Here is a 24,459-nt window from a genome sequence, read left to right on the forward strand (position 1 = left end):
TTTGGAACCTTGGAAATTGGAACCTTGGGAATTTGGAACCTTGGGAAATTGGAATCTTGGGAAATGGGAAACTTGGGAAATTGGGACCTTGGGAATTTGGGACTTTGAGAAATTGGGACCTTGGGAAATTGGGGCCTTGGGAAATTGAGACCTTGGGAAATTGGGACCTTGGGAAATTGGGACCTTGGAAAATTGGAACCTTGATAAATTGGGACCTTGGGAAATTGGAACCTTTGGAATTTGGAATCTTGGGAAATTTGGACCTTTGGAAATTGCGACCTTGGGAATTTGGAACCTTCGGAAATTAAAATCTTGGGAAATGGGAACCTTGGAAAATTGGAACCTTGAAAGTACTATCAATAACAATACTACTACTAATAATTTAATAATAAAATTAGAATTGATTCTAAAAAAAATTGTTTACCCCCTACCAATTACAGAGAACTGTACCACCAATTATAAAATATTAAACAGTTGCAAAATATAAAAAATTGCTCATTGATGTCCAAAAAAAAATTGCAGAAAGCTACATGCATTTTGTATTACAGTAACACACATATAAAAGCACACCCTATTTTCCAAAACAAATACATCATCCTAAAAGCAGCAAATTAACCAACAAGATTACGAAATCCCATAAATCTTCATTGGGTCCCTTTCACCGTGTGTCGAAAATTAAGTAATCGATAAAGCGTTGAAACGTTCATTGAATCTTGAACCTATCCAGCCGATCATTTATTCAAAATCGTTTAAATACACTAATCGCTGACAACGTTAAAAGTTATTTGTCCTCGTTCCGAGAATAGCTTCGCGATTAAGAGACATTCAAAGCCTCGATGGAAGCGAAAGGATAAAGAACAAAGTTCATTACGGCTGGTCTATTAATATAACAGGAAGCCAGTGCATTAAAGATGTTCAATATCGGTAAATGGATCGAAGCAATGGACGGATACGGTGTTCCCTGATGGAGAGTAATTAAAAAATAATAAAAGAGAAGGAAAAAGATAGAATGGTCGATTCGCGTGGCTGCAGGGTATTCCAGAGTAATTTCATTCGAAATATTAGATTGGTTAACAAGGGAAGTGCAAGACCTTTCGGGGTTCAAACTGTGTACAATTATGTGGGGTGCTACCCCTTTAGTAATTTTTTAACGTCACTCACTTTTGTGAAATTTTTGCGAAATTTGTAGGGAAGCTTGAGTTTATTGTGGGTTATTTATTTATAGGGGTAGGTTATGTATTTATAATTATAGGTTATGTGACTATATTTGTAGGTTATGTATTTATATTTCTAGGTTATGTGTTTATGCTTCTAGGTTATGTATTTATATTACAAGGTTATGTGTTTATATTTGTAGGTTATGTGTTGATACTTCTAGGTTATGTGTTCATACTTCTAGGTTATGTGTTCATGCTTTGGGAAATTAGGATTTGGAAAATTACCAGTTTGGGTCCTTGGACATTTGGGAGTGTGGAAATTCAGAAGTATGAAAATTTGGAAATTTGAGAATTTGGGAAATTAGAATTTGGAAACTTAGTAGTTTGGGTTCTTGGAAATTTGGGGGTGTGGAAATTTAGAAATATGGAAATTTGGTGATTTGAGAATTTGGGAAATTAAGAATTTGGGAGTTTAGAAATTTAGGGGCGTGGAAAATTATAAATATGAAAATTTGCAGATTTGAGAATTTGGGAAATTAGGAATTTGGGAGTTTAGAAATTTGGGGGCGTGGAGAATTAGAAATATGAAAATTTGGAGATTTGAGAATTTGAGAAATTAGGAATTTGGGAGTTCAGAAATTTGGGGGCGTGGAGAATTAAAAATATGAAAATATGGAGATTTGAGAATTTGGGAAATATTGAAATAGACAAAGTTGTGGATCCCAAATTTCAAAATTTGGGAATTTGAGAACTCAACAAATTAGAATTTGGAAAATTAATAATTTAGGGGTTTGGAAATTTAGAAAATTAATAATTTGTGTATATAAAGATCTAGGAATATAGAGATTTATGAATTTAGTCTCTTTTAGAAAATAGTTCTTCCAAACATCTGGTTTCACAGATAGACATAGGTAAGTATCTCAATTGCGTACATCGATAAGTACCCCTCCGTTACAAATTTATATTCCTAATTAAAACCCGTACAAAAAGAACCAAAATTCGAATCCTCCAAAAAGGAATAAAGAGTCAGAAATCTACATCAAAGTCAGAAAAAAATTCTCTGCTATTTATATATTCATTCTGGTATTCCAGAGATAATCACTTGTCCAAATCAACCATCACGGTTTTCCATTTCGTTATTTCTGCTCGCAACTTTCCCCGAATCTCCCTTTTACCCGTTTATCCCTTTGAACGCAAAAGTTACTAGCACGAAATCCACGGTAAAAATACGGGGAGTAAAAATCCAGCGGATAAATAGATTTACGTTTAACGAAGATTCAAATACCTTTAAGCCGGGCTATTTTCCGCATTTTCGGTCATCCAACTATCAGATCGTTTCGGCAGATCGATGGATACATTCGTTACATGAAAAAAAGGGGGTCATTCGCATATATACGAGTTACACACAAACGCGATAACGAACTTCCATTTTAATCCTCGAACTTCTCGATTTCGCGCTCGGGGATTGTCGCTTTTGAAAAGTCAGCAACCGGGATTTTTTTTTAATTACGCTCAACTACCGACGTTTCGCGTTCCCTTTAGAACGTTTTGTTAAGTCTCTTTCGAGTTATAACTTCTCTTTCACGCGTTTCGTTGTATTGAATTCTTTTTGTCGGGTATTAGTCATTCGAGGGGATTGCAAATTTAATTTTTCAATTTTACTTAAAATATGGACATTTGATGTAATTTCATGAGAAAATCGTTTTTTGTTATTTAAAGTTTGTATAGACATGCAATTATGTGTAATAGTGTACGTATACTGTGGCATACATACATACATATACATGTATAGCAAGATACACAGCGTGTCTCATAATTAGTGTAGGTCCCTGAAATGGGAGGTAGCTGACATGATTTTGAATAAGATTTCCCTTTGCAGAAATGCGGTGTGAAGCTTCGTTTTTAAATTATTAAGGAAAAACACGGACCACTCAGAGCGCGAAGATTACGCATGCGTAGCTGCGAGAACGGCAGATTCGGATAACGCGTAGTAATCCAGCGTGTGGATATCCAACGCGTAGTAATACAACGCTTGGTAATTCTACTCGTAGTAATCCTACTCGTAGTAATCCAACGCGTAGTGATCCAACACGTAATAATCCAACACGTAGTAATCCAGCGTGTGGATATTCAATGCGTAGGAATTTAACGCGTGATAATCTAACGCGTAGTAATTCGACGCGCGGTAATTTCTGCGCGTAGTAACTGGACGCGTGGTAAATTCGATTAGTGGTAAATTCGACGTGTAGTAACTCGACGCGTGGTAAATTCGACGAGTGGTAAATTCGACGCGTAGTAAATCGACGCGTGGTAATCTAACGCGTAGTAATTCGACGCGTGGTAATTTCTGCGCGTAGTAGCTGGACGCGTGGTAAATTTGACGCGTGGTAAATTCGACGCCTGGTAGATTCCATGCGTGGTAAATTCGACGAGTAGTAATTCGACGCGTGGTAATCTAACGCGTAGGAATCTAACGCGTGGTAGTCTAACGCGTAGTAATTCGACGCGTGGTAGTCTAACGCGTAGTAATTCGACGCGTGGTAATTTCTGCGCGTAGTAACTGGACGCGTGGTAAATTTGACGCGTGGTAAATTCGATGTGTGGTAAATTCGACGTGTAGTAACTCGGCGCGTGGTAAATTCGACGCGTGGTAAATTCGACGCGTAGTAATTCGACGCGTGGTAAATTCAACGCGTAATAATTCGACGCGTGGTAATCTAACGCGTAGGAAACTAACGTGTTGTAATTTAACGCGTAGAAATCTAACGCGTGATAATCTAACGTGTAGTTAACCAACGCATAGTAATCCAGCGCGTGGTACCAGTATAAAAATATAACAATATTATACACGATATATTGCATACACTACATGACAACATAAAAGTATTTACGACACACGATACGTGTACAGAAACCCATCGAAACCCACCGTATCTACGGAGTCTCGCAAACTCCCCCCGAAAGATTTAACGACAGATGAAAATTGCAGTCGCGTGACGGACGATTTCCCCCATTTTGTCATGTTCCTGTTTACAATCGATCGAACCGAAGAGAACAACGGAACCGGCGCGTTACATTGTCCGAATATTGAGTTTCACGGTCGACAGGAATTTCCATGATCGAATTACCACATAAAGATACCTCACCGGCCGGTATGATGTGATAGACACAGGGCACTTGTTGATGTCCAATTCGATTGGTGGCCCAGCAGAGCAACGTGCCGTAATCCAATTCCGTCATGGGTGTGTACGAAACGATCGAGGATGTGCCGGCCCTGGCGATATGACCGGCGGCCACGTCGATACTCTCGGCGGAATTGTTGAACGTCCAACGGAACTGTACCTCCGGTGGATTCGCGTCCACCTGGCAGGATATGTTTGCCTTTTCTTGTTTCGCCACGTTGTGCACCTTTGATTGATTTGGCTTGCAAGTTGGTGCGACTGAAATCACACGTTGTATGATTAAATAGAAATTTAGGTGGTCGGTGTGGGATATTGGGATTTATTGATCTGGGGAGACGGGGATATGGGGAGGTGTGATGATATGACGATGTAGAAATATGGAAATGTGGTTTGAGGATAATGGAATATACAGATATGGGGATGTAAAACGTTGATGGTTATAGGGATGACCGAAATTGACAATCTAGCTGGGTATCTAAGTATTCAGATATTTAAATATCTTTATCTTAAGCAGTTATTTAAGTAGCTGTTTAGGTAGCTACATATCCAGGTATCTAGGTATATAGGTATCGAGGTACCTAAATGTTTACGTGTCAACATGTCCTGGTGTCAAGGTATCCAGGTATCAATGTACCTAAGTGTCTAAGTGTCTACATATTCAGGTATCCAGCTATCTCTAGGAAACTAGGTATCAAGGTATCTAAGTGTCTAGGTGTCCACACATCCAGGTATCTAGGTATCAAGGTATCTAGGTATCAGTGTACCTAAGTGTCTAGGTGTTCACACATCCAGATATCTAGATATCAAGGTATCTAGGTATCAGTGTACCTAAGTGTCTAACTGTCTACATATCCAGGTATCTAGCTATCTCTAGGAAACTAGATATCAAGGTATCTAAGTGTCTAGGTGTCCACACATCCAGGTATCTAGGTATCAAGGTATCTACGCATCAATGTACCTAAGTGTCTAGGTGTCCACATATCTAGGTATCTTGGTATCTAGGTATCAAGGCATATAAATGCTAAGTGTCCACATATCCAGGTATCTACGTATTTATTTATCAAGGTATCTAAGTGTCTAGGTGTCCACATATCCACGTATTTGGATATCTAGGCATTGAGGTATGAAAGTATCCAGATCACTAGGTGTTTAGGTATGTAAGTGTCTATATGTCTAGATATCCAGCCATCTAGATAACTAGGTATCTAAGTATCTAGGTGTCTAGCTAGCTAGGTATCTAGGTGTCTAGGTGTCTAGCTAGCTAGGTATCTAGGTGTTTACATGTCTAGATGTCCAGACATCTAGATAACTAGGTGTCTAAGTGTCTAGCTAGCATCCAGGTGTCTAGATATCATTTTATAATACAGATGAAGAACTACATTATATTTAGTACTTGTCATACGCACACATTACGTTCAAATAAAATGGCGAACTTTCCCCGTCCCCTTCGGTGTTGTATCCAACACAGGTGTAATTTCCCGCGCTTTTACGATCGACTCCCTGCAACACCAGGCTCTGATTGCTGATTATGATACCCTGTGTGACGTTGTGGTGAAGAGTCTTGCCCTGTAACCAATGATTTATGGTCATTTTTTATGCTGACAATAAAAGAGCATGGGTATAATTGATGTATGCTTGTCTATTCAATGGAGGATCAATATTGGTATCATCAATTAAAAGACGACACGGGTATAACATCTTTTTTATCGAATTACAGTAGGAGTATAGAGAAGTGGTATCTGTTCTATCAAATTTAAGAATTTTTTAGAAATATATGAACTTGCAAATTTTTAAGCGATAAATTTTTACAATTCAAAAATTCTCAGATCTTTAATTTGAGAAACTTGTACATTTCTTCAAATGAAAAATTCTTGGATTTCCAAATTGATAAACTTCTGAATGGAGAAACTTGCAAATTTCTTAAGTTCAGAAACTCTCAGATTTCGAAATTAACAAGTTTGCAAATTTCCATGTGACAAATTTTTGCAATTAAAAAATTCTCAGATCTCTAATTTAAGAAGCTTGCAAATTTCTTCAATTGAAGAATTCTTGGATTTCCAAATTGACAAATTTCCAAATCGAAAAACTTGCAAATTTCCAAATGCTAAATTTCTTACATTCAAAAATTCCCAAATTCCCAAATTTCTTATTTTTCAAATGCTAAATTTTTCAAATTCAAAAACTCTTACATTTCCAAATTAACAACCTTGCAAATCTCCAAGTAACAAATTTCTCCAATTAAAAAATTCTTATATTACCAAACTAACAACCTTGCAAATCCACAAATAAATTTCTTCCATTAAAAAATCTGCAAATACAAAATTCACTAAACTTCCATATCCCACATTTCCATATGTAAACTTGAACCGTATGGAATTTAAAGACCTGCCTAAATCGTCGAAAATATGAAATTCCATATTGCGAATCCTCATACAACCCCGCATTTCAAACACGAAATCATCCAAGCATTCGAAATGCGTCGAAAAGGTGGATACATCCCAGTTAAGCTCGCTTTTCTTATTCAGATTACAATGCAACTCCGATAACAACACGTCTATCGAGACTTTTCCAGTTCGCGTTACAGCTTCTCTCGTTTGCCTCCCTTTCTTCGATTACCGTTACGAACCAGCTCCGCAGGGCTGTGTGTCTTTTCATCTCGTGAAACTAATTTAAACAAAGCCTGTTTTCCCGGGGATCAAAAAGTTTCATGGAAGTGGCCCAACCGTTGTATCCTTCCAAAAAGTTCCTCGTTTACGAGTCTCGCGCGGAAGAATCCGACCGCCGACCTATCAGCGTAAAAAAAGAAAGGAAACGCGAACTTACGACGAACAAGGTGTTCAAAGTTCCGCGATAACTTTGATCGTGGGAACCGAGTCCCTTTATCTTGTTGTATACTCGATGTACTCGAAGAATGTACACGTGTCTGCGTATAGATATTTCCCAGGCGGTGCTGCAAAATGTAATGATATGTTTCGCGTTGCGTTCTAGACAATGTGCTTTTCTATTGATAGATCATCGCATTGCAGATGATACATTGTTCGTTTATTTTTACTAAATAAATCACTTCGTGCAATTTCAAGTTTCCAAGTTTGTAATTTCTCAAATTTACAAATTTTTGAAATTTAAAAATTTTCTACCATTTCTTGAATTTTTCAAATTTTTTAATTTTCTACTATTTCTTGAATTTTACAAATTTTCAAATTTTCTACTATTTCTTCAATTTTGGAAATTTTCAAATTTTCTACCATTTCTTCAATTTTGGAAATTTTCAAATTTTCTACCATTTCTTGAATTTTTGAAATTTTCAAATTTTCTACCATTTCTTGAATTTTTGTAATTTTCAAATTTTCTACCATTTTTTGAATTTTTCAAATTTTCTAATTTCATGTAGGAGTTACATTCGTAACGTTTTTGTAAATATTCCCAAAAGATGATTAAAACAGATGATACGTGATCGAATCACATATGATCACATATGAATCCATGGGTCACTCTACGCCAAGTCGATCACTGTGGACGTCACCATCTGCGATTTTGCTCTAATCAAAATATGTTATAGTTCACGTGAAATTAGGGAGGGTTTAAGTCATCATTTTGCCGGTTTCGAATTCGTTAAAAAATAACAAGCTTCCAAAGTTTGCAATTTTTGCCCACTTTTGCGAAAACAAGCTTCATTTACGAATTTTTTTCTCAGAAACTACTGGACCGATTTAGCTAAATTCTTTTTTGTTTTATTCCTGAAGGATTGTGCTATTTTAAAATATTTTTTGTAGCTTTTTCCATCTGTTTTATAATAACGAAAAATTTTAAGGAAAACCAGTCAGAAGAAGAACACTAGTTGTGACACACCCTGTATTAATTTATAAACAGGCTTCACTTACGAATTTTTTTCTCAGAAACCACTTAACCGATTCAGCTAAATTCTTTTTTGTTTTATTCTCTAAGGATTGCGCTATTTTAAAATATTTTTTATAATCCCATCAATTTGTTATGAAATATCGAAAAATTTAAACAAATTCTTTTTTTGCGTTTTTTTCAACGAGGGGTGTATTAATAATGCAACCTAAAGTAACCTTTAATAACCTAATTTAATAATGTAATTAACCATATGATTAGAACATATGTGACTCACCATGTGTCTCCACTCCACCTTATAAACCGACGGTTCAGCTCGAATCAAGCAATCAAAGTACACATCCGTGCCCTCTCGAATAGCATTAGGGTTCAACGAGGTTCCCAGTTGTATCCGCGTTTCCGGCGTGTCTGCGCAGATAAAAGGAGAGGTCAATAAGTCACGGGGTAATCGTAACAGATCAAGCGCACCTATGGAGCAATGTGTCTTTAATACGCTTACACTGTATCTCCAGCATCCAGCCGTCCTCGATCGGCTCGGTTCCCATGATTGGATTTTCAGCGCGACACGACAAGTGTTTGCCAGCATCTGCTTTGGTCGCCATGAACGATAAGATGCTGGTGGTCGTGTTCCCATCGCCGGAAGTCTATAACAGTGTTGTGATAACTTTAATGTTAACGTTTGACGACTCGTGCAGATATAAGAATAGGTAGACTGTAAAATTTTATGGCAGCGTGAAATGTGGGGTTTGTGACGCAAATACATTCATTTCTTAGGGTTCTTGTGGGTTTTTTTGGGGGGGTAATTGTTTGAGGAGGTGTTTTAGTTATTCTTTAAGTTCTAGTGTTACTAGATTGGGGATTGGAGGGTGTAGGAATTTGGGGTGGAGGGAATTGGAGATGTAGGGATTGGAACATGTGTGGATTTGACAATGTAGGGATTAGGACATGTGTGGATTTGGACATGTGTGGATTTGATGATGTAGGAATTTGGACATGTGTGGATTTGGACATGTGTGGATTTGGACATGTGTGGATTTGGACATGTGTGGATTTGGACATGTGTGGATTTGGACATGTGTGGATTTGGACATGTGTGGATTTGGACATGTGTGGATTTGGACATGTGTGGATTTGGACATGTGTGGATTTGGACATGTGTGGATTTGGACATGTGTGGATTTGGACATGTGTGGATTTGGACATGTGTGAATTTGGACATGTGTGGATTTGATGATGTGTGGATTTGGACATGTGTGGATTTGATGATGTGTGGATTTGATGATGTAGGGATTTGGACATGTGTAGATTTGATGATGTAAGGATTTGGACTTGTGTGGATTTGATGATGTAAGGATTTGGACATGTGTGGATTTGATGATGTAGGGATGTGGACATATTTGGATTTGGACATGTGTGGATTTAAACATGTGTGAATTTGATGATGTCAGTATTAGTGCATGTAAGAATTTGCTACATACAGAATTTGAAAATAGGGATTTGGGACATAGATAGATTTGCAAAGTATTTAGAGATTTGAACATCCATCAATTTCGAGATATAAGTATTTGAAAATATAAAACTTGATACGCAGAGCTTATCGACATTAAAATTTACAAGCTACAGAAACCCATTCCCCTCAAATATTCCTTCTACCATTCCAACTGCCCACCCAACCGAAAGATACAAAAATTTCCGTCTTTCATTTTAAATTGATATAACATCGAACATCCCTCCCATGAAAGTTTCCTATTCCAGTTTTACCGCCACACGAGGTCATCATTCTGCCTCGTCTCGAATTATATCGAACGTAAATGTGCGAAACGTCAATTTAGAAGACGGAGAGTCCTAAAATTCTATGGAGAAGACCCGGGTTCGTTTTCACAACGTTTCGCTATGTTCTTTTTAGCCGCGGACGATAAAGTCGAGGTGTAACGAGGTCCATGCCACGGTAGGCTTAGAAATGGCGGACTACGAGCGTGTTATTCTGCGGAAATGGCTTAGTTTAGAGTTTCCCTAGTTTAAAGTGTCCATAGACTTCAGTAGTTTGCTGCGGATCTGTTTAGTTTTATGGCACTCTTTACGACGGGGAACTTCAGAAAATTGACCTGTATTTGTATCTATTCTGAATGTTTTTCTGTTTTGGTTATTTGTTATATCATCATTTTCTGTGATTTCTTTTTATACAAAGTAGTTGTTGTTATTTTTATGGAGTGTTAATGGAACATCAATAACAATTTTTTAAGTTAATGATATTAATAATAAATATTTACGAAAAATATTTTTAAACAAAATTATTATATCTTTCGTTTTAATAAAAGTTCTTGTTTTAAGACAAGATTTACCATATAGTTGTTACATTAATTTTTTGTTGTTACGTAAATTTTAATATTAATGGACAGTTATGTTAATATAAATACTTAACAAAAAAGACTAATTATTATAATAATTATACCAATATTTATAAATAACACGTAATGAAGTTATATATAAAATTTACTGTACTTTTAATACAAAATTTATTACAATATACGTTATCATAATTTTACAAATATTTAAAGAGTTACACAATTAATAAATCTATAAAAGCTTTAAATAAAAGTTACTCTGTCTCCTGTCAGATATTCTGTATTTTTCAAGCAAAGGAAATAAAAAGTCAGAAATGTTGACGTTGATCAATGTCCGTTCGCAATGAAATTCTTTCGCCGATTCAATTATTTGTATCGTCTTTGTAAGAGCAATATTTTGACGAGGAAGAAGAAGAAGAAGCAAACGAAGAGCAGTGGGTATCCGGTGATTTATCGTTAGGAAAAATTACGAAACTTCACCACCACTTTTTCCCCATTATCGTCCGCTACAGTAATAAAGCAATATGTTATCATTAACCACGATCGTATTGATCGGGTGCTTTGCAGAAATTGCTTTTATTAGCTGTATTTTGGTATGACATGGGTTCTTTTTTCATCAAGATTAGGGAGAGAATGTTATTAGTTATGGTTTTGAGAGATTAGGTGTTAAGACTAGGAAATTTTTATGTTTTTAAATTGTCAAGCTTTTGTACTTTTATATTTTCAAAGTTGTTTTTGTATTATTAAATTTTTGAATTAATAATTTCTCAAATTTTCGAATTTTTCACAATTTTCAACAATTCACAAATTCCCTAAATTTCTCTAATTTTCCCAATTTTCTCAAATTTCCTAAATTCCCCAAATTCCCCTAAATTTCCTAAATTTCCTAAATTTCCTAAATTTTCTAAATTTCCCAAATTTCCTAAATTTCCCAAATTTTCTAAGCTTGCCAAATTTTTCCAATTTACAAAATTTCCCAAATTGTCTGGTTCCTAAATTTCCCCAGTTCTCTGAATTCCTCATATTTCCCAAATTTCCCAAACTTCCCCAGTTCTGTGAATTCCCTATATTTCCCAAATTTCCTAATTTTCTTAATTTTGCTAATTTTCCTAATTTTTCCAATTCCCCAAAAGTCCAACCTTATACATAAAAATTTTCCCACGTAAAAATCATCGAACCACTTCTGCAGCATATCCCAAAAACTGTTCGTCACTTTCCAGTTCTCAACAAAAGAAACTTATATTTCGCAGATCCCTCGTCCCCGTTCAATCTCGGCAAAGTACACAAAAACATTAATTTCACGGTTCGAGTTTCGAGTCACCGTAGAAGCTGGAAAATTGAATTAGATTTCAGTTTGTTATTTAATTTTTACCGAGGTTCACGCGTAACCCCGATCAAAATACAAATATTTGAGACACGAAAATTGAGGAGGGACCGGTGGAGAAAGGTGAAACGGCTGTCAGGAAGGAAAACGAGGAAAATATAGTTCCACGATGCTCCACCGTTCCACCAGGCTGCCTCCTTTTTTCTTCTTTGCTTTCATAAGAAAGTTAAACAAAAGAGGATGAGGCGTAAGGAGAAATACGAGGAGGAGTATAATCTATAGGAGTACGCCAAAGAAAGCGAGATCGTTCTTTTCCTTCTTTCATCTTCGTTCTCGTTCCCCGTTTTTTCCTTTTCTTTCTTTGTCTTTATGTAATCTTACAGTTTGGAAAGTTTCCTATTGCTCGTTTCGTTTTCACGCATTTAATCTGAGTCTGTTAGAATTGACAGGCAATTTCGGATATTTTCTGGACCATAACGTCGGTATCTATTGAGTTTTGTTATAATTTATGGAGGAGTTAGGGGAAGTTCAATTAATGTCGCTTGGTAGCAAAGTTTTGTGAAAAGTCCTTTCATCTGCGACAATTTGTGTAGAGTATTATCGTGTTTTGAAGAAGGCCTTTGTAACGGGGAAAATTTGATCGATTAATTGTCTTTTAAGTTTCAACGCTGCGAAATTGGTGGACGAGGTTTTAATTGCGAGTTATTGTACCTTTGAGAGATACACGTTTCAAGTTTTCAGATTTTTAAGCTTATTATTATTTAGGGTGGTAGGATCTCAGATTTTTATATTTTCAGATTTTTATTCTAGGATTTTTATATTTTCAGATTTTCTATTTTAGGATTTTTAGATTTCCAGATTTCCAGATTTTCAGATTTTCAGATTTTCAGATTTTCAGATTTTCAGATTTTCAGATTTTCAGATTTTCAGATTTTCAGATTTTCAGATTTTCAGATTTTCAGATTTTCAGATTTTCAAATTTTCAGATTTTCAGATTTTCAGATTTTCAATTTTCCCATTTTCCAATTTTTCCGAATTTTTCCAATTTTTCCGAATTTTTCCCATTTTTCCCATTTTTCCAATTTTTCCCATTTTCCAATTTTTCCAATTTTTCCAAATTTTCCACATTTTGAAATTTTGTAATTTTCCAGATCTCCAAATTGTGAATTTTTAAATCTTCAATTCCAAATCTTCAATTTCAAAATTTTTAAATTCTCTCCAAACTCTAAATTCCCAAATACCCAAATATACCAAACCACCCCAAGTCCCTAAATCATCTAACACTTCATACAAACCATTCCCTAAACCCAAAGGTCAAATCCCACACAAAAACCATAATTAAGTCAATGACGATACCACCTAATTTCCTTTAATTATGCAACTGTGAAGCAGCGTTATCGTGTCACCGGTTCACTTCGATTTAAATTATTCGTCGTCTAATGGCGCTTTTAACGTGGCTTAAGCCTTGGTCCCACGATAACGATTCCCTCGCACGCTATCGCACCAACCACACACGACACAACACTGCGCAACACAACGTTACATGCATGGAACACCTATTTTACGGCTCCTTTAAGGCTACCTTCGTATTCAACCGCCATTACAAATTCTCTTCAAAGTACGCTCCAAAGAGAATAAATCGAATCCTGTGCTACCCCCTTTTCACCCTCTTTGGATATCACATTTATTGCCTTCGACATTCGTTCGAATATCTTATGAAAAATTCACGGTTTTAATTCTTTTTTAATTCTGTTCTTTTTATATTCGTTAATACATTTTTTATTTTTGCAAATTTGAAAATGTTTAAATGTCCAAATTTGCACATTTTCGAGTTTCTAAGTTACCAAATTTTCAGGTTTCGAAATTACCCAATTTTCAGGTTTCTAAATTACCAAAGTTCAAATTCCCAACTTTCAAAATTTTCAAATTTCCAAGTTTCTAAATTACCAAATTTCCTAAATTCCTAAAATTCTCTAAAATCTCAAAATTTCTCAATTTCCCAAATTTTCCAAATTTCCCAAGTTTTCCAAGTTTTCCAAATTTCCCAAGTTTTCCAAGATTTCCAAGATTTCCAAGTTTCCCAAGTTTTCCAAGTTACCCAAATTTCCCAAGTTTCCCAAGTCTCCTAAATTTCCCAAGTTTTCCAAGTTTTCCAAGTTTTCCAAGTTTCCCAAATTTCCCAAATTTCTCAAGTTTCCCAAGTTTCCCAAGTTTCCCAAATTCCCCAAGTTTCCTAATCTTCCTAAGTTTCTAAAATTTTTCAAATTTCCCAAATTCCCTAAATTCTCCAAATTCCCCTAATTCCACAAATCCACAAATCCACAAATTCCATAAATTCCATAAATTCCATAAATTTTCCAAGTTTCCCAAGTTTCCCAAGTTTCCTAAATTTCCCAAGTTTCCCAAGTTTCCCCAAGTTTCTCAAATGTCTCAAATTTTCCAAATTCACTAAATTTCACAATTCTCTAAATTCTCCAAATTTCCCAAATTTTCTAAATTTTCTAATTTTCTTAAATCTCCAAATTTCTGAATCCCTAAGTTGCTAAAATTTCAAATCTCCACTCATCCAATTACCAAACCTCCAATTTTCAATTTCCAAATTTTCTCCTCAAATTTTCAACTCGTTCATCATCCCAAATCCCAAATTTCCACCTCCCCACATTCCCAAACTTTATAATCCCAATATTCCCATATCTCCACCTTCCAAATTCCTAAATTTCACTTCTACCTTTCCAACTCCCTAATTCCTAAATTTCACAACCCTCCAACAGAAACGAAATTCGCCTGTAACTGTACAATCGTGTACTTACGGTCTCCTTGGATTCCACTAAACGCTGTCCGTTCCTCCACCATGTTACCGTGGCTGGCGGTCTGGATCCGGAAGTGGTGCACACCAGCTCGTACCTCTTGCCCGCGGACAACGGCTGGTTCGATCCGATTATCTTCACGTCCAACGGGCTGACTGCAAGTTCGGTCGTTTGCACGGCATTAATTTCGTGTTCGAGAGCAAAAGCGTGTGTTAATGTGTGCGGGGGATGATGGACGATTTCGGTTTTATCGTATTAAATCGCGGATTAATCCTTTGGGTAACCGGAAATCCGGACCGTTAACAAAATAGGATACGCCAATCGCTTCGTCGTCATATTTTAGAAATACATTTAAAATGAACGATAAGGTCAATTTCTGCAAAATTATTCATATATAGGGGTTGCAACTCTTTAGAGAAATTTTGAGGAATATTAAATAATTGAGATAGTTTGATTGCTTATTGTTAGGTCGATTAGAAAGGCTAGACTAATTAGCATGGTTGGAATAATTAGAATGATTAGACTTATTTGAGTGATTTGACTGATTTGAGTGATTTGACTGATTTGAGTGATTTGACTGATTTGACTGATTTGACTGATTTGACTGATTTGACTGATTTGACTGATTTGACTAATTTGACTGATTTGACTAATTTGACTGATTTGACTAATTTGACTGATTTGACTGATTTGAGTGAGTGGAGTGATTTGACTGATTTGAATGATTTGACTGATTAAAATGATTTGAATGATTTGAGTGATTTGAGTGATTTGAGTGATTTGAATGATTTGAATGATTTGAGTGATTTGAGTGATTTGAGTGATTTGAGTGATTTGAGTGATTTGACTGATTTGACTGATTTGACTGATTTGAAATTTGACTGGTTAGACAAATTAGACTGAGTAAAATGATCAGAATTAAAAATTAAGTAGTCTGACACTTCATACTAATTCATTCTTAGCTATGTTAGATCAGGCTCGAATAAATGATGTCATACAAAGCTACGTTCAATGGGGACATGTTATGTTTGACTCATCAAGCTAACTCATTCTTTGCTATGCTAGATCAGGCTAGAATAGATGATGACATACTAAGCTACGTTCAATTGAGTTAGGTTATGTCTGACGCTTCAAGCTAACTCATTCTTTTCTATGTTAGATCAGGCTAAAATAAATGATGTCATACTGAGCTATGTTCAATTGAGTTAGGTTATGTCTGACCCATCAAGCTAACTCATTCTTTGCCATGTTAGATTAGGCTAGAATAAATGATGTCATACTAAGCTACGTTCAATTGAGTTAGGTTATGTCTGATGCTTCAAGCTAACTCATTCTTTTCTATGTTAGATCAGGCTAAAATAAATGATGTCATACTGAGCTATGTTCAATTGAGTTAGGTTATGTCTGACCCATCAAGCTAACTCATTCTTTGCCATGTTAGATCAGGCTGGAATAGATGATGTTATACTAAGCTATGTTAGATTAAGGTAGGTTACGTCTGATACTTCAAGCTAACTCATTCTTTGCCACATGAAATCAGTCTGGAACAAATAATCTCGTTCTAAGCCAGTTTGTTTGGATACTTTATGTGAATTTATTCTTTGCTACAATCAGTCTAAAATCATGTCACAGCAACATTGTATCACACACTTCAAAAGAAGAACATAAAGAATATTGCTTTACTTGAAACCCCTCGACAACACAGTTGAACAGTAATGAATGGATTATTCCGACATTCAGTGCCGTTGTAATAAGCGATTGTACAGAGGTGCAAAAGTGGAACGGAAGAGGATGGAGTAAGGAGAACAGGATGGAGTATTATCAGACGAGAATAGTAGGTATCTGACTTTGAGAGTAGAACGTAGTGATATGGAGGCAAGTAGAATACGACCGTACATATCTTACAGGAAGGCTGCTCTGTTTGACAAGTAGAACAAGTCAATCAATAATCGGACCACCCGCGTTTCAGAACTATCATATTTCACGTTTTTCTTTGTTCTAAATCTCGTTACTGGGTCATCGTCTCCAGATGCGTCGTTGTTTTGCTACGTGGATAATTGTTTGCAATATTGAATATCGATTTCTCATCCTTCCGCTTGTTTTTCCATTACTTTTTCCTCGGTCTTCCATGGTACAACGATAATAAGGTAACTCGATTTAAAATTGATCAATCTTGCCTGCTTAACACTCTTACTCGCGTATATTTCTCTTCGAAGGGGTTCGGCTAGCAATCGCGTTATTGAGTTAGCTGGTGCACGGAATAATTGAAATTTATACTTTGATACATTGTTGCGATTGGTTCAAATATTATTTAAACAATGTTCAATGATATTTGGACATTTGGTAGAAATATTAAGGGGTTTCGATTTTTTAATTATATAGGGTGGCTTCGTTTTTTAATTGGATTGCTACGTGTTGGATATTCACACGCTGGATTACTACGCGTTGGATTACTACGCGTTGGATATCCACACGCTGGATTACTACGTGCTGGATTATTACGCGTTGAATTACTACGCGTTCGATTACTACGCGTAGGATTACTATGCATTGCATTACTATGCGTAGAATTACCACGCGTTGCATTACTACGCGTTGGATTACTACGCGTTGGATATCCACACGCTGGATTACTACGCGTTGGATATCCACACGCTGGATTACTACGCGTTGGATATCCACACGCTGGATTACTACGCGTAGAATTACCACGCGTTGCATTACTACGCGTTGGATTATGACACATAGGATTACCAAGCGTTACATTACTGCGCGTTGGATTAGTACGCGTTGAATATCCACGCACTGGATTACTACGCGTTGGATATCCGCACGCTGGATTACTACGCGTTGGATATCCACACGCTGGATTGCTACGTGTTGGATTATTACGCGTTGGATTACTACGCGTGAGATATCCACACGCTGGATTACTACGTATTGGATTATTACGCGTTGAATTACTACGTGTTCGATTACTACGCGTAGGATTACTATGCGTTGCATTACTATGCGTAGAATTACCACGCGTTCCATTACTACGCGTTGGATTACTACGCGTTGAATATCCACGCACTGGATTACTACGCGTTGGATATCCACACGCTGGATGACTACGTGTTAGATTATTACGCGATGGATTACTACGCGTAGGATTAACCCTAAATCTCCTCATCCCCAAATCCCCACATCCCCAAATTCCCATACCCCAAAATCTCAACATTCTCCAACCCCTACATCCCAAAATTCTCGCATCCCCAACTATCCCTCTCACATCCCCAACAATAAAATTTCTACCTTCAATATGCGATTCCTCAGACAGAATCCCAAAATTGCACAAAATAAAGGTTGACGTAGTACCTTTAAAAAGAAACGCAAGAAAAACTAGTCGGAAGTAGAAGAGCAATTTTCTGAATAACTCGATTCGCCAAGCGGGCAAAGGCAGCTACGAGCTGGCAGCAATGATGTATCGCTTTATAACAAAGAGAATTTATCAATGTCAATTTGTCGCACTGGTAACTACACGGTCCTGTAACGGTGCATGTCGCGAGACTGTCGCGTGAGATGGAAAGAAAGAAAAGTAAGGCCGGAGAAAAGAGGAACACGTGCTATAAGGAGTACGTAATTTTCGTCCCGCGACGTTATCGCCGATTCCGCGCGAGAATGTAATGGAACGACGATTAATTACGGGCTACCTCGTTCATCTGTTTCGAACTCGTGTCTCGGGAAATTAAGTTCGGGGGATGGCGACGTAAATGTACGTTCGAGGGTCGTTCAACTCTGCGCGGTACGTGGATGTTTCATACATATGTTGCAGTACTTAAATATCAGTTGTCGAAAGAGTGCAACGAATATGTACGTTCAAATAGAATTTTTTTATAGGGTGTCTCACAATTAGTGTAGGTCCCTGAAATGGTGGGTAGCTGACATGATTCTGAATAAGAGATTTGGGGATGTGGGGATTTGGGGATGTGGGGATTTGGGGATGTGGGGATTTGGGGATGTGGGGATTTGGGGATGTGGGGATTTGGGGATGTGGGGATTTGGGGATGTGGGGATTTGGGGATGTGGGGATGTGGGGATTTGGGGATGTGGGGATTTGGGGATGTGGGGATGTGGGGATTTGGGGATGTGGGGATTTGGGGATGTGGGGATTTGGGGATGTGGGGATTTGGGGATGTGGGGATTTGGGGATGTGGAGATTTGAGGATGTACAAATTTGGAGATTTGGGGATGTGAAGATTTGGGGATTTAAAAATTTGGGGATGTGGGGATTTGGAGACGTGGAGATTCAGGGATGTGGGGATTTGGGGATGTGAGAATTTGGGAACATGGAGATTTGAGAATGAGTGGATTTGAGGACGTACAGATTTAAGGATATGGAGATTTGGGTATATGGGAATTTGAGGATATGGGGAAAGTAGGAATTTAGAACATAGGTACTTAGCACGTGAGGATTTACTACGTGGGGATTTAAAGATGTCGCCATTTAAGAATGTAGGGACCACATGTACGTATTTATGCTGTATTTTGAATAACGTCATGAGACCTCTGTAAAAATTTTACCATCCACTTACATTTTTTTATTAAATTACCCTATAAATATCAATATCCAAATGTACAGTTGATTGGAAATATCAGGCTATAATAATGTACACACCATTTACAGAATAACGAAAATTGAATGTAATTAAATTCTGCCATCATCATTCTCTCTTTTCGCTGTTAATTCATTAATGGTCGCTACTGACAATACTTATGAACAATCCCGGTGTTGTCACAAAATTTCCAATTAAAAAAAAATAATATATCAATCATAAAAACATGTCCATTACCGAATGAGGATTGTTTTCCATTAACAAAGTTGCCTAAAGTGCAGTAACATTTTTAGAAACGGAATGAAAAATGTTCTTTCATCGAGATTAAACAGAATCGCGGTTAAACGTTGACCGATCGCCCCATTGCGTTTCCGAGATTGCGGAACAGCAATGGATGTTTCTGTCGTTTCCCCTCGCTAAGAATGATGGAGCATCTCTTTAACCATAATTGGCTTCAATCACAAAAGGGAGCTGATCTTCAATCATTGTGTATCTCATAAATTCGTAACAGATACCGGGGCGTATCAATTTTAATAAATCCGTCGTAAACGACGCGTTCACGTATTGCGCATTCATATCGTGATAAGATGGAGTATAATTTGTCATCCGACATCTCGGATATCTCGCAACTGTATTTTTATGGTGAAGAATACTTCCATTTTTTTCGTCTCTTTCTGTTAATCTTTCGTTGCACTTTTATCGAATTTGATCAAGTTTGATGTACGTTCGAATACATCACTACTTTGTTAAATTAATTTCAGTAATTACATTTTTAAATCTACTGCATTTTACAGTGTTTTTTTTTTAATAGGGCAACATATTTATTTTGTCAGATACTAATGTTCTTTATTTTATATTACTCTTATTTTTTTAGTGTAATATACTAATTGTTTAGGTAAAGTTACGCACCCGGTGCGTCATGTGCAAGGTTCATTTATTTCTGTATGATTGACTACAATTATTTACGATGTTGACCAATAATATTTCAAATACAAATTGTTTATGTAAAGTTTCTGACGCATCTGGTGCGTCACGTGCAAAGATCATTTATTCCTGTATAAACGATTACAATTATTAGTCACGTTAAAGTTACTGACGCACCCCATGCGTCATATGCAAGGATTATTTATTCCTGTATAAATGATTACAATTATTAGTCACGTTAAAGTTACTGACGCACCACGTGCGTCATCAGCAAGGATCATTTATTCCTCTACAAATTACTACAATTATTCGCTACATTTATCAATAATATTTCAAATATTTCTTTTTGATTGTATCAAGCTTCAAAGAGTCCTTATATTAGCCTCTCAGAGACTTGTTCCTTACAAGAGCCTCTAAATAATGCGTCCTTAATTGGGCCGTCAAAAACAGTTTTTTCAAAAAAAGTTCAAAAGTTCGTTACAATCATTTACGTTCATTAATTCTCGTGTGTTTGTTTTCAGTCCAATCGTTTGTTGGATGTCCCGTAACCCAAGCAAACCGCGTTATGTCATCGAAATGCCCGTCGTGTGCAGCGGTATCGCTCGAACAGGGAGAAATAATCGATGAAATTTCATCAGGGCGTCGAAACACGCGTCGAAACAACAAGAATCTCGAGCACGAACGATCCTCGAATTGGCAGCGTAAAAAGGGGTTGGGTCAGTGGCGGATGCGGTCAGGGACCGGCCAATATTTCAAATATTCCATTCCGTAGCCAGCAGCCGCGAGGGAATAGGCCTGCTTCCCTTCAGAGTTGTGGCTTAGGTTAATTTACATGACTTGCATCGGGCTAATTCGAGCGACGGTCGATAGAGCCGGCTAAAGGGGTTAAAACGATGTTTACTTTATTATGTAATCACCAGAAAGCTTCATATTGATGCAGAAATGCCGGAAGCTGGCGCACAAACTCCTTACGTATCAGCATATTGCATGTCAAATCGGTCACACACCGACTATATTCTGCATTATTCTGGCACGTTATTGAATATTTATCACACTTCAAAATTATTGATATTATTTTTCAAGAATATATAGACGTTTCATTAATTTTCTTAACACCGCTGATCAATTTTGGCAGCCATTTTAAATTCAGTAAACATTTATTTTTGATATTATTTGATGACATAAAAGTTTAACGAAATGACTTTTGTAATACATTGATTTATAGCTTGAAATATTATGGAAATGTTTGAACAAGAGTTTCATTACTATTTTTAACAGAAAATGGCTGACTATTAATTATAGCCAACCATGACGATTTTCGAAACGTAGAAAGTCTAATAAAGTTTGATGACACAAAAACACCATGAAATGACACTTGTGACACATCAATTTAAAATTCAGGGACTTAAAAAAATGTCTATATAAGTTTTTTAACGGTGTTTTTAATATAAACACATTTACTGCTAATTACAGTGAACAATAACCGAGTTTAAAACATCGAAAGTGCGACGCCATTTTGTAACGTATGGAGGCATCACAAAATGGCGGCCGCGTCGCGCGAATTATAACCTAGAAATACAACAAAAGACTGCATAATGAAGATCTCCTTGAAAAGTTCATAATATAATAAATTTTATAGAATATAAAATACTTAATGTAACTATAAAATATTTTATACAAGTTTTAATGAATAATATATAATAGAATAATAGTATAAACCTTGATAGAATAAGATACAAAGTTTTGATAAAATTTGAGCGTTCTAATACCCAGAATCACACTGTCCACGAATCACGAAGGGAATTAGTATTCTTTCTTTGTTCCCGGTAAAGTACGAAAAGAATATTAACGGTGTCGCGGATAAAGCGCCGGTGTTTAATCTTCTTTTGCGACTCAGACGACGTTTCTCCTACCATAAATTAATATCTCTGAGAAAGAACAACTCGAGACTCCATTAAGCAGACCTGGAAGGACTCTGAAAGTCTTTATGAAGCTTTGCAACTCCGAAAAAGGGCAATTTCGAATTCCATAAGAGAACGAGACTGGATTTAGAAAACTTGTTGCAACCCGGTTCGAAGTAGAGGTATCTTCGTGGCTGTGTACTTTATCCGCTGAAGCAACAGCTAGTAACTAATACCGTTGTTTTCACAAGTTCTCTCAACTATTTGTTTGTACTCGTTTATCGCACTTACACGATTCTTTCTTGTCTTACAATAGGTTTTTTGTTTTGGGGTATATTATCCCATTCTTTATATGCTGCCTTGGGTCTGATGTTTTCTCAGTGGCTTCTTTTTTTCGTTAGAAACTCATCAATTTTTATTTTCGCGTCTTTTTCTTGGAGTGAGCTCGTTCATCAGTCTTTTCGTCCACTTTTAGTTGCGGTTTGCGAAGTTGGGACTTTAGAATGTTAGAAGTTTAAGGGAAATTATGAGAGAGGAAGGTTATGGGTAATTTGTGCTCTGGAAGATTGGTATTTGGAGAGCTTGGATGTTTGCTATTTGTTAGGAAAATTAGAACTTTGGGAAATTAAAAGCTTGGGAAATTGGAGCTTTGGGAAATTAAAAGCATGGGAAATTGGAACTTGGGGAAATTACAAGCTTGGGAAATTGGGGCTTTGGGAAATTATAAGCTTGGAAAATTGGAGCTTTGGGAAATTGGAAGCTTGGGAAATTGGGGCTTTGGGAATTTAGAAGCTTGAGAAATAGGAATTTTGGGAAAGTAGAAGCTTGGGAAATTGGAGCTTTTGGAAATTGGAAGCTTGGGAAATTGGGGCTTTGGGAATTTAGAAGCTTGAGAAATAGAAACTTTGGGAAAGTAGAAGCTTGGGAAATTGGAGCTTTTGGAAATTGGAAGCTTGGGAAATTGGGGCTTTGGGAATTTAGAAGCTTGAGAAATAGGAATTTTGGGAAAGTAGAAGCTTGGGAAATTGGAGCTTTTGGAAATTGGAAGCTTGGGAAATTGGGGCTTTGGGAATTTAGAAGCTTGAGAAATAGGAACTTTGGGAAATTAGAAGCTTGGGAAATTGGAACTTTGGGAAATTAAAAGCTTGGGAACTGGAGCGTTGGGAAATTGGAAGCTTGAGAAATCTGAGCTTTGGGAAATTAAAAGCTGGGGAAATTGGGGCTTTGGGAAATCAGAAGCTTGAGAAATTGGAGCTTTGGGAAATTAGAAGCTTGGGAAATTGGAGCTTTGGGAAATTAGAAGCTCGAGAAATTGGAATTTTGGGAAATTAGAAGCTTGGGAAATTGGAGCTTGGGGAAATTAGAAGCTTGGGGAAATTAGAAGCTTGGGAAATTGGAGCCCTGGGAAATCAGAAGCTTGGGAAATTGGAACTTTGGGAAATTAGAAGCTTGAGAAATCTGAGCTTTGGGAAATTAGAAGCTGGGGAAATTGGGGCTTTGGGAAATTAGAAGCTTGGGAAATTGGAGCCCTGGGAAATTAGAAGCTTGAGAAATCTGAGCTTTGGGAAATTAGAAGCTTGAGAAATTGGAGCTCAGGGAAATTAGAAGCTTGAGAAATCTGAGCTTTGGGAAATTAGAAGCTTGGGAAATGGGAACTTTGAGAACTTAAAAGCTCTGAAATTATGTTCTAAAAGTACCCAATTGCCAAACACCCCAAATGCCAAAATCTCAAATCATCCACAAACTATCCAATCTCAAAAATATTCAAAACATAATTACAAGAGTACAAAATACCGCAAAACCCGAGACTTTCACGATTCGTCCCAGCAGATAGAGATCGTCCATCCGCGTTTCCGCGGCAAGAAATCTCACAAAGGCGGAAGAGCTAACCAGAGATTTTCCCATGCAGAGATGTTCTATCTGCTCGCATGGAAACGTCCATCGTGCGAGCGGCGAAATCGAGACGTATAACGCCTATTGTTCCCGTGGAGAGTCGTGGTAGCTGGTCGTTGCGGAGGCTGCCGGTATCGCCGACAGAAGCGAGGAAATTTGCTTTACGCAACGGGGCGTATCGCGGTCGCTTCGTGACATTTCGCATTCAACTTTTCCTTTTGTGGTTTCTGGTGCTCTGCACGCCACGCCCGGAAGCCGCGCGAGCGTTTCCTGTCACCTTCCTTGGCGTCGAGCCGGCGCGCGTGCACGCACAAAACCCTTTGTCGATCAATTCAACCAACGACACCGTCGGGTCCTCAACTTTCGCCTTTTCACCAATTTTTTTTCCACTGTACTATTGCTCCTAGAAACCGTACTCGTTGCTGTGAAAAATTGTGGGCAATTTTCATAATGTTTGCGATTCACAAAATTTT

General features: G+C 37.2%; 1 protein-coding gene across 1 annotated transcript in view; it reads right to left on the minus strand.

Annotated features, from left to right (window-relative positions):
• The window catches only part of LOC100882138 (neural cell adhesion molecule 2), a 307,105-nt gene that overhangs the window by 11,411 nt on the left and 271,235 nt on the right, over positions 1 to 24,459 (minus strand). The window contains exons 6-10 of the mRNA XM_003701829.3: positions 14,674 to 14,825; positions 8,694 to 8,838; positions 8,472 to 8,602; positions 5,746 to 5,905; positions 4,304 to 4,597 (exon numbers count right to left, since the gene is read on the minus strand). Of these exons, the coding sequence (XP_003701877.1) occupies positions 4,304 to 4,597; positions 5,746 to 5,905; positions 8,472 to 8,602; positions 8,694 to 8,838; positions 14,674 to 14,825 (882 nt within the window). The remainder of the gene's footprint in view (positions 1 to 4,303; positions 4,598 to 5,745; positions 5,906 to 8,471; positions 8,603 to 8,693; positions 8,839 to 14,673; positions 14,826 to 24,459) is intronic.

Source organism: Megachile rotundata, chromosome 10 (genome assembly GCF_050947335.1).
Source record: "Megachile rotundata isolate GNS110a chromosome 10, iyMegRotu1, whole genome shotgun sequence".
Taxonomy (NCBI): domain Eukaryota; kingdom Metazoa; phylum Arthropoda; class Insecta; order Hymenoptera; family Megachilidae; genus Megachile; species Megachile rotundata.